Raw genomic sequence first — 11,371 nt, 5'->3', positions numbered from 1 at the left:
ATCAATCTAATAAACAGTGGTTAACAGATTTACGGGGCCTCACCCGTCAGTGCCGATTTAATTGTGTGTGTGGAGCTTCCTACAGTGATGTCATGTTACGAGACGCTATTACTCAAAACATTGCAGATTCTCGTATTCGTGCTGCTATCTTAAAGTTGCCTGACCCGTCATTAGAGACTGTGATGAACATTATTGAAGCCCAAGATACTTTTGACTATGCTGAGTGTGAGTTAGATCAGCCATGTATTTCTCAAATTGCCTGTGCTAAGCAAGTTATGTCACGCCCGCGGCCCCACCGGCAGAGTCAGACTGTAAACACTAGCCGGCCGCGTCATGTTAAACACATTCGTCAGCCGCGTGTGCAAAATGATAAACTGAAGTCTTGCCCTAAGTGTGTTCTTGCTCATCCTCGTGAACGTTGCCCGTTAAGAAACGCGGTTTGTCACTTTTGTCAAAGGAAAGGACACATCCAGACTGTTTGTTTGCGTAAACGCAAGAACAATTCTAGTGCTGCCCAGCCCATGGATATTCATGTTCTTCAAAGCCAGCCCGCCCAGAAGGTCGCGTTTAAAGACTCTTCCACGGTTCGTGTGGGTCATAATCTTGTTCGCAATAAGCCACCCACCCAGCCCTCTGCTATGCGACCCAAGCGTAATTCAAACGCTGTACAAAGTAATGTACAGACTGCAAGTGAAGCGGGAGTTGTTGTTCCACCCGCCCAACCCACGAGTTGTCGTAAGCAGCGAACACGCGCTAAACGCGCTGATATTGTGTCTTCCGCCTCCGCTGCACCGATCCAGAGACAGTGTAATAAACTATTTGTGAAGCTACGCATCCAGGATAAGACCTTCAATTTTCAATTGGACACTGGTGCGTCTGTGACTCTCATAAATAGTGCTACGTATGCGGCTATCGGCCACCCTAAACTTTCAGCGGCAAAACATTCTTTGGCTACTTATAGTGGAGAACAAATTCCTGTGTTAGGTGTATGTAGCGTGCCAGCCACATTCCGGGGCAACACAAAAACGGTTTCATTCACAGTGCTCCGCGCTACAGACAGTGTAAACATTTTCGGATTAGACTGTTTTGACTTGTTTGGCCTGTCTATCCAAGACAATGTGTTGCAACTTAATTCTGTTGTTGTTCCTCAAGACAGCATAACCGACTTGTGTAAACGATACAGTGACATATTTAAAGACGAACTCGGTTGTGCTGCGAACTTTGCCGCTCATATTACGTTAAAAGAAAATGCTCAGCCTCGATTTTTTCGTGCTCGTCCAGTGACTCACGCCCTCCGGGCACCTGTAGAAGATGAACTTCGTCGTTGGCAAAACAACGGTGTTATTCAACCCGTTTCAGCGAGCCAGTGGGCTTCTCCCTTAGTTATTATAAAGAAACCGTCTGGCAAGTTACGTTTGTGTGCTGATTTTAAGTCGACAGTTAATCCTCAGACTGTCATTTATTCTTTTCCTTTGCCTAGACCGGACGAGCTGATGGAGAAGTTAGGGGAAGCTCGTTTCTTTTCTAAAATTGATCTCCGTGAAGCATATTTGCAATTGCCCCTCGACGAGCAATCACAACAGTATTTTGTCATAAACACGTCGTTGGGGTTGTTCCGTTTTCTGCGTTTGCCTTTTGGTTGTGCGTCAGCTCCAGCTGTTTTTCAGCGTTTTTTGTCCCAACTTTTGGCTAATGTGCCATCGTGTTGCAACTATTTAGACGATATTGTTGTGTCCGGTCGGACGCCTGCTGAACATTTCCGTAATTTGGAGTGTTTGTTTACAGTGTTGTCTCAGGCAGGCCTACGTTGCAACATCGATAAATGTTCATTTTTCCTTACGGAGATGGAGTATCTGGGACATGTTATTAATGCTCAAGGCATTCATCCCTCCCAGTCACATTTAGCAGCTATTCGTGATTTGCCCGCCCCTCGCAATCTGCATGAATTGCAAGCAGTTCTTGGCAAATTGACATATTATATTAGGTTTATACCTAATGCATCACAGATTGCTGCACCGTTGCATCGTCTCCGCCGTAAGAATGTTCCGTTTGTGTGGTCAGCTGATTGCCAATCAGCCTTTCAGCAGCTTAAAGAGGCTTTATTGAATGATCGTTGTCTGGTCCATTACGACCCTAACAAGCCTCTGGTGTTAGCTTGTGATGCCTCTTCTTTCGGCCTCGGTGCTGTGTTATCTCACCGAGTCGGTAACACCGAACGTCCTATTGCGTTCGCATCTAAATTGCTAAACAAAGCTCAGTGTAATTATAGCCAATTGGACAAGGAAGCGTTGGCTATTGTGTTCGGTGTCACAAAATTCCATCACTAACTCTATGGTAGACCATTCTATTTAGTCACAGATCACAAACCCCTGACGTCGCTGTTTCATCCGTCTAAACCAGTTCCTCAGCGGACGGCTCAGAGACTACAACGTTGGGCTCTTTTGTTATCACAATACCAGTATGAGATACTGTATCGCCCTACAGCTCAGCATGTAAACGCTGACGCGCTTTCTCGATTGCCGATTGCTGCGGATGATGTCTTCGATTCCTCTGACGACTCTTGCCATCAGATTGACGCCGATGAGCATCAATCCCTCCGGGATTTTCCGATTGATTATCGTCAGGTGGCACGTGAGACAGCTACGGATCCTCATCTGAGTTTACTATTACGTTTTGTTCAACGTGGTTGGCCGTCCAAGGCAAAGGACATATCGGATCCTGTGGTTCGTCGCTATTATCCGCAACGTCATCTGTTGTCTGTTTCGCACGGAGTTTTGCTGTTACGCGCCGAGAATGACCAGCTTCGTGTAGTGGTTCCCCAAGTGCTCCAATCCAAGGTCCTCGACTTGTTGCATCAAGGTCATTGGGGAGTGGTCCGCACCAAGCAGCTAGCCCGCCGTCATTGTACATGGATCGGCATTGATAAGCAGATTACGCAGATGTCTACAGATTGTTCGACGTGTGCCGAACACCAAGCTGCTCCGCCTCAACGCTATTTTGAGTGGGCACGCCCTGCCGGTCCCTGGCAGCGAGTACATATTGATTTCGCTGGCCCATATTGGCATTCTCGTTGGCTCATCGTGATAGATGCATTTAGTAATTTTCCATTTGTTGTGCCCATGCAGTCTACAACGTCTGCACAAACTATACAGGCGTTGACTTCAATTTTTTGTATTGAGGGTCTTCCAGAAGTTTTAGTGTCTGACAATGGTCCACAATTTACCTCTGCTGAATTTGAAGGTTTTTGTTCTGCCAATGGCATTCGCCATGTTCTTACTCCGCCGTTCCACCCTCAATCGAATGGTGCAGCGGAACGTTTTGTACGCACATTCAAGGATCATATGGACCGCCTTCGTGCTACGCACTCTCGTCAGCAGGCCCTCATCACGTTCCTGTCGTCGTACCGGACCACGCCACGCGACGGCCCTTCGCCTGCGGAGCTTCTCCACGGCCGTCGTCATCGCACCCTACTAGGGTTGTTGCACCCCCCGGATCGACCCGCCGCTTCTGAGCATCGCACGCGTTTTCAGCGCAACGACGCCGTTTTTTTTTTTTCAGAGTTTATCACGGTCGCCGTCGTTGGGAACGTGGTACCGTGATACGTGTCCAGGGTCGCGGTTTTTATACTGTTCAAGGTGCTACTGGGGTGCACAGGAGGCATCAGAACCAGTTGCGCCGCGCTGGCCGACCGGATTCTGCCGCTCGTTCTTTGTCCACAGATTTGGTCCGCGGCGGGTTCCAGCCGCGCCTTCCGACTTCGCTGCCGCCACCAGGGCAGCAGCAGCAGCCGTCGCCGCTACCACGCCGACAGCCCGTCCCGTTCATGCCTCCCGCGCAGCTTCATACGGGAGCGCCCCAGGTGGTCGCTCCGGCGCCTGCGGTCCCTCTTCAGTCGCCACCGCCTTCGGAGCTGATGGACGTCGACCCCTCAGCCGGGCCGCCTTCCCAAGCGGTGGCTGTGCAGCCTGTCCTGCAGCCGCTTTCCTTGGGCACCCCCAAGGAGTCTGACACCGCAGCGCCTTGTCCGGCGCCCACTCAGCAGCCGTCGACGCAGCGTCAGGAGACGCTGCCTCTCTTCGTGGGTCCCGACGCCCCGTCGCGTCCAGTACCAGAAGCTGCGCCCGTGGTCACAGGCGTGCACCCTGCCCTCGGTTTTCAGTCGGTGTTTCCCGAGGCCCCGCGCAGCCAATGCTGGGGTGCGGACCGGGGACTGCCACCGACAACAGTCTCCGCCCCGGTCTCTTCTGCTACGCCTGCGGCCAGACCCCTCCCCCGCCGTCGACGCTCGCCACGTCATTATTCAACGACGGTGCGGCGATTTGGGGGGGAGGAGTGTTATATCCTAGCCAGTAATGCCAACCGAGCCCACTGCCAAAAAGGTTGGCAGCATCAAAGTCCGGACGCCGTCCGCATAAGCAGCGCCAGCGATACAGGAAATCGCCGCAAGTCTGCGCGCGCCACCGCTGGCTTCTGGCTTCTTAAGCGCTGGAGTCGCGAGCGCTAGGACAGTTCTGGATTCGCCTCTCAGTTGTATACTCGCCACCGAATTGTGTACCTGCTAGTCAGTTGTGTGTTCATCGCAGCAGAGTTGTTGTTTGTCGTCAGCCGACGCTGACCTAGCCGCACCGACTCGAACTAGACAGTTTTCTGTAGACCATGTTCACCACTGTGTTCTGTATCGTCGTTAATAAAGGTAAGTACCGACTTTCATTTAATCCGAGTGTTTGGGTTTTCATCTTTCTGTTCACTGTTCCAGCGGACCGGTCGGCCCGCTATTAAAAGTGTGGCGGTGACTTCGTAGGCCGTTTCTACAGTGAAGTGTTGTCGCTACGAAGGCCGTCACAAAAGTGAGCACTTGTCAAAAGCCTAAATAATAATGTTTAGTAGTGCAGACCATTGTAAGGCGTACGGGAAGAGAGTCAGTGAAACTCTGGACGGTACCGACAGGGCTATGGAGACATACCAGAGCCATTGCCGTGGTCAGCTGAAAGAGGTTTCTCGGCTGAGGATCCATGGTGCGAACAGCCCGTTAGACGTCCCACAATTCACGATATGGTTGAAATATGGGAAGTTTGGTTGCCAGTGTACTCAGTAAACTCATCCTGGTGCTCTTCATACCACACACGTACAATGCGAGCTGTGTGAACCGTTGCACTGTTCTCCTGGTAGATGTCATCGTGCTGAGGGAAAGAAACTGCATGTAGGGGTTGACATGGCCCCAAAGTATAGATGGAGATTTTTGTTGATCCACTGTGCTGTCCAGAATGATGAAGTCACGTTGGCAATGCCAGATCACAATTCTCCCTTCTCCAGTCTGGACCATTCTGACGATCTTTTCGGGACGATTTCTTTCAAACTTTTCACGCCGACGGAGCATACAGCGTGATTCAACTGAAAATACCAACTGTCACAATCATTTTACTGGCGTGCAAATTGCAGCCTTCCTCGATAATAAGCCGCAGTCAGTATATGTACATAAATCAAGCCCCTACCGCACTGGCGAATTCAGGGGAACGTTCACTGAACGGTCATTGAGGAGGCGCTGTTGTTAGCCGCTTGGTTCATCTGGTGGCTCAGTTGCGAGACGGTTGCACACCTCTTCATCCGTACATATCTCTGCAGCCATCGTTCAACCCCGTCACCTAAGGCGCGTGGCGCAGTATAGCTGTTTCGGCACTAGTTTTGGATAGTGCCATTTTGCTATGCACAACATATTTTTGCCATGGCGGCTATTAACAGTTAACAAACTTAGCCTTTAGAGAAATGTTCCCACCCTTTTAGCGAAAGCCAAGGATCTTTCCGTCTTGGGTATCAGATAAATCGCTCCGCTTCCACCTAACGACAAGGCGTCTGTTTCCCGGATCCCCTGGACACGCTTTATATACCCTCCACTGCTAGAGTTTCTGTGTCCCTTCCGTGAGTGATTATTGCACTTTCACGTCAAACATAGGTGGTTTCCACATTAACTTGACCTGACTGTGTAATTGTGATTTATGCCCACAGCGATATGAATGCCACACGATGGCGTTCCTGGCACGTCGCGCGTTAAAGAAAATTTATTAAGAGAACTAACAAGGGAACCTCCCCAGATTCAGTTATAAATTAGCACAGTAGATAGGCCTTGAAAAGCTGAACACAGATCAATCAAGAAAACAGGAAGAAGTTGTGTGGAACTATGAAAAAATAAGCAAAATATACAAACAGAGTAGTCCATGTGCATCATAAGCAACATGAAGGACACTCTGAGCTCTGGAGCGCCGTGGTCCCGTGGTTAGCGTGGGCAGCTGCGAAATGAGAGGTCCTTGGTTCAAGTCGTCCCACGAGTGAAAATTTTAATTTTTTGTATAATCAACTTCGCTGTCCAAAATCCAGGACATGTTCAGAATTGCTTGGAGATATGCAGGATTTGACGGTCTACACACGGAAAAATTTGAAAACGTTAAAAACATATGTTTTGACAGAGCACAGAGAAAAATGTGCGACTATGAAACTGTTGCATTCGTTTGTTGCAGTTTATGTGACAAACTCTTTTCATCACTTTTTGGGAGTGATTATCACATCCACAAGAAAACCTAAATCGGGCAAGGTAGAAGAATCTTTTTACCCAAACGCCAAGTGTACAAGTTAGGTGGGTCGACAACGTATTCCTGTCATGTGACGCAAATGCCGTCACCAGTGTCGTAAAGAATATATCAGACGTGTTTTCCTATGGAGGAATCGGTTGACCTATGACCTTGTGGTCAAATGTTTTCGGTTCCCATTGGAGAGGCACGTCCTTTCGTCTACTAATCGCACGGTTTTGCGGTGCGGTCGCAAAACACAGACACAACTTATTACAGTGAACAGAGACGTCAGTGAACGAACGGACAGATCATAAATTTGCGAAAATAAACCTTTTACTCGAGGGAAGACTTGAACCAAGGACCTCTCGTTCCGCAAGTGCTCACGCTAACCACGGGACCGCGGCGCTCCTGAGCTCGTGTTGTCCTTGATGTTGCCTATCTTGCTCACGGACTACTCACTGGATATTTTGCTTATTTTTTCATAGTTCCACTTAACTTCTTCCTGTTTTCTCGATTGACCTGTGTTCAGTTTTTCAAGGCCTATCCACTTTGCCAACTTACAACTACATCTGAGGGGGGTGCGATGGGGAGGTTCCCTTGTAAGAAGAATGGGATATTCTTCTACCGATGATACACGACGGGAATGGGGTGAACCAGTAATACAAGCGACTTTGAGAAAGTGAAGGAAGGTCGGGCAGAGGGTGTGTTACTGTGAACAGTTCAGTGACACGGTTGTTCTTTCAGAATCGATAGCAAACCAACGATGACAACGATAGGTCAGGTATACATGCAGAAGTCGCAAGCTGAGGATGAAGAGACAGAGAGAGTAATATGAGAATATTGAAAGGGTAATACAGTACGCCAAGGAAGATGAAATCTAATAGTCAATGGGGACTGGAATGCAGTTGTAGGGGAAGGAGCAGAAGAAAAGATCGCAGGAGGGTATGGTTCTGGAACAAGGAACGAGAGAGGAGGAAAACTAATTGAGTTCTGTAACAAATTTCAGCTAGTAACAGCAAATGCTCTGTTCAAGAATCACTTGAGGAGGAGGGATAATTGGAAAAGGCTGGATGATATGGGAAGATTTATGTTACATTACATCATGGTCAGACAGATATTCTGAAATCAGATACTGGACTGTAAGGCGTATAAAGCGGCAGATATAGACCCAGATCACAATGTAGTAGTGATGAAGAGTAGGCTGAAGTTTAAGAGATTAGTCAGGAAGAATCAATAGGAAAAGAAGAGGCATAGAAGTACTACGGAATGACGAGATACATTTGACGTTCTCTAAGAATATTGATACAGCAATCAGGAAGAGCTCAGTAGGCACTACAGTAAAAGAGGAATGGACATCTCTGAAAAGGGCGATCACAGAGCCTGGAAAGGAAAATATAGGTACAAAGAAGGTAATTGCGAAGAAATATCTCTGTTGGTCGATGAAATAAGGCATTATAAAAATGTTCCGGGAGATTCAGGAATACAGAAATACAAGTTGCTGAGGAATTAAATAAAAAGGAAGTGCTGGAAAGCTAAGGCGAAATGGCTGCACGATAAAAGTGAAGAAATTGAAAAAGAAATGATCGTCAGAAGGACTGACTCAGCCTATATTAAAGTCAAAGTAACCTTATGTGATATTAAAAGCAAGGGTGGTAACATTAAGAGTGCAACAGTAGTTCAACTGTTAAATGCAGATGAATGAGCGGGTAGATGGAAAGAGTACGTTCAAGGCGTCTATGAGGGGGCAGATTTGTCTGATGTTATAGAAGAAGAAAAATGAGTCGATTTAGAAGAGATAGGGGCTACAGTATTAAAGTCAGGCTTTAAAGTCAGTACCACCATTAGACATTTTTTATTTGCAGTGCTACATTTACACTATCATGATTTCGGCTTCAAAGTGTCATTATCAAGTGCCTAAGATGACTGTCGAGTGAAGATGGTATACTCAGTGATAAAACAAAGCAGTAGGCTTTACCAGAAATATCGACCCTTAGACAATGTGTCTAATAGTGTATTTTAAATACGACAGTATGACATCTTAGGCACTGTATAACACTTGAAACACTTGATAATGGCACTTTGAAGCCGAAATCATGATCGTGTAAATGTAACACTGCAAATAAAGAACAGTCTAATGGCGGTACTGACTTTAAAGAAATATATTATGACTGTGGCCCCACATTATGAAAAAATGATTAAAGTCAGAATTTAAGACAGCTTTTGAGGACTTATATCAAATAAGGCAGAAGGGATGGATAGCATTCCATTAGAATTTCTAAAATCATTGGAGAAAGTGATAACAAAACGAGTATTAACGTTGGTGTGTAGAATGTATGAGCCTGCCGACATTCCATCTGACTTTCGGAAAAATATCATCCACACAATCCGAATACTGCAGCTGACAAGTACAATAATTATCGCACAATTAGATTTACAGCTCATGCATCCAAGTCTCTGACAAGAGTAATGTACAGAAAGATCGAAAAAAAATGAGGATGTGTTAGATGACGATCTGTTTGTCTTTAGGGAAGGTAAAGGCACCAGAGAGGCAATTCTGGAATAATGGAAGCAAGACTAAAGAAAAATTAAGACACGTTCATAGGACTTGTCGACCTGGAAAAAGCGTTCGACAATGTAAAATGGCGCAAGATGTTCGAAATTCTGAGAAACGTAGGGGTAAGCTATAGGGAGAGGTGGTTCATATACAATATGTAGAAAAGCCAAGAGGGAATAATAAGAGTGGACGACCAAGAACGAAGGATTAAGGAAGGTGTAAGACAGGGATACAGTCTTTCGCCCCTACTGTTCAATCTGTGCATCGAAGCAGCAATGATGGAAATAAAAGGAAGTTTCGGGAGTGGAAATAAAATTCATGGTGAAGGGATAACAATGATAAGATTCACTGATAACATTGCCATCCTGAGTGAAAGTCAAGAAGAATTACAGGATCTGCTGAATGCAATGAGCAGTCCAGTGAGTGGGGAATAGGGATTGAGAGTAAATCGTAGAGAGACGAAAGTAATCAGAAGTGAGCCGTGGCTGCTGGCACTAGGGTGTTCTGCTTGCATCGCTGATATCGATATTCGGTTGTCCTTACTGTCTTTGTGTGCTCCCCCGGCGGGTTTGCCGCGTGAACGTGTGACGAGTGCGTCTCCGGTCGGCGAGCCAACTTGTGTTGAAAACAAGCCCGCGTCCCTAACCGTGGTGCATGGGCCTTGCCGTGATCGCCGCCCTTGTCTTTTGGCGAGCGCCAGATGTACGGTGCCGATCATTGGGCACCTTGACGTGCAAAATTGTGGCCGGTTCGTCGTCTCACTCTGAACAGCTTCCCAGCTCGTAATTTGCAAGTTCCAAGTTACGTATGACTTTTATTCTGTTTTAAACTAAGAAGATTGTTGAAACTTATTGTGTCATGGGTAGCTGCCGGAGATGATTCTGAACTTTGTTCCACAGTGGTTATTTTAAGATTGATGATATTCCTCATTCAGTTTTGACCATCCGTGGAGTGTGTGTTTTAAGTGGTTTTCATGCAAATTTTAATTTGATTTAGTACATATTGTACGCTTTGGGACTGGCTGCGGTTGTGTTACGTGCCCGGCAGCCGTAGAGTTAATGGCTTAATCATTTGTCACGGCAGAGTTTGGTATGTTTATTTAATGTTGTAACCTCCCCACAAAAATTTTAAATGTCAGTAATAGTGAAATTGTAACCTCCCAGCAAGAATATGAAAGTCAATGTTAAGTGAAATGTTGTCTTCCCACAAAACTGAATAATAAAATTGAGCCAAGCGTAACCTCCTTGCAAAATTAAAGAATAATAATGTAAAGTCCCCACAAAATTAACGTTAAGATGATTGCTCATTAAACCCACAATAATGTTAATTAAATACTGAACCAAGAACTGTATGTAACATCTTAACACAAATAATTAAACCTGATAAATTTTATAAGGGCAGCTGCGCTGACCTTCGGCCCTGTGAAATAATTAAACCTGATAAATTCTTACCTCAGTAACACTGCATCTATATCTGCTCTTATTTTTCCGCACAGCTCCGTGCAATGCTGGCGTATATTTAATTTTGATTCTTGGAGGGAATGCATAGGAAATATTATTTAACTTGAAATGAATCTTTTTCTTTAAAAAAGTTACTTTATAGAAAAATTATTATTGGGGCTTTTTGGAACAAATTAATTACAATTAACATACGTTATTAGCTGAGCGCAATGCTGCTTCATTACCTTCTATAATAATATACATATCGTCCACCGCATTCCTGACCAGACTCATGGGGAGAGCACACCGCGGACGCATGCCGACTCGCTACTGTGACATTACAGCCTTTATCACTGCGATTTTTAACATGTAAAAGTTTTTTTTTTTTCTGTATTCGCGTCAGTATGTGCGAACCTTTAACATATACCAATGAATGTTGTAACCAGATATCTTTGCCGCGCTCCTGAAAAGCGCAGAATATCACGATAGCTATAAACTGTTATACGCTGCTATCGATCAGTAAAAAAACGATGCACCTATGTTTCAAAATAACAATTGCCAATTTTTACTTCTGCAGGGAGCCGCGCCGCTCTCTAGCTGTTCTGTGAATGTGTTGCGAGTCGGACGCAAAAGTATTGTGCTCCATACTGATATAACATTTTATTGTAACTTTAAGAGTTTAAGTGATTAAAAAATATATGTAGCCACAAACAAGCGAGAATGTGTATCATGAAAATTCGCTCCACCGCCACAATGGGTGGCCATGTTAATGTAAGTTTCCGTTTCATAATATAATACTTGAAGCCTTGAAGTTT

At 45.7% G+C, this 11,371-nt stretch overlaps 1 protein-coding gene across 1 annotated transcript; it reads left to right on the top strand.

Annotated features, from left to right (window-relative positions):
• The first annotated feature begins 521 nt into the window (after positions 1-521).
• Positions 522-11,164, top strand: LOC126260434 (uncharacterized). Its single transcript, XM_049957763.1, has 3 exons — positions 522-651; positions 3,720-4,158; positions 11,134-11,164. Exons 1-3 carry the CDS (start codon positions 522-524, stop codon positions 11,162-11,164), a joined length of 600 nt encoding a protein of 199 aa, XP_049813720.1.
• The last annotated feature ends 207 nt before the right edge of the window (positions 11,165-11,371 follow it).

The sequence above is a fragment of the Schistocerca nitens genome, chromosome 5 (genome assembly GCF_023898315.1).
Source record: "Schistocerca nitens isolate TAMUIC-IGC-003100 chromosome 5, iqSchNite1.1, whole genome shotgun sequence".
NCBI lineage: Eukaryota > Metazoa > Arthropoda > Insecta > Orthoptera > Acrididae > Schistocerca > Schistocerca nitens.
Note: the sequence above shows the minus strand (reverse complement) of the source record. Positions and strands in the feature narration are given on the sequence as shown.

Bases quoted from the DNA above. Each gene is read 5' to 3' on its own strand.
- LOC126260434 (XM_049957763.1), top strand. From the start codon at position 522: ATGGATATTCATGTTCTTCAAAGCCAGCCCGCCCAGAAGGTCGCGTTT. The intron at 652-3,719 runs GTAATTCAAACG...CTTTGTCCACAG, and splicing joins CTCTGCTATGCGACCCAAGC to ATTTGGTCCGCGGCGGGTTC. The intron at 4,159-11,133 runs GTCGGTGTTTCC...TTACTTCTGCAG, and splicing joins CACCCTGCCCTCGGTTTTCA to GGAGCCGCGCCGCTCTCTAG.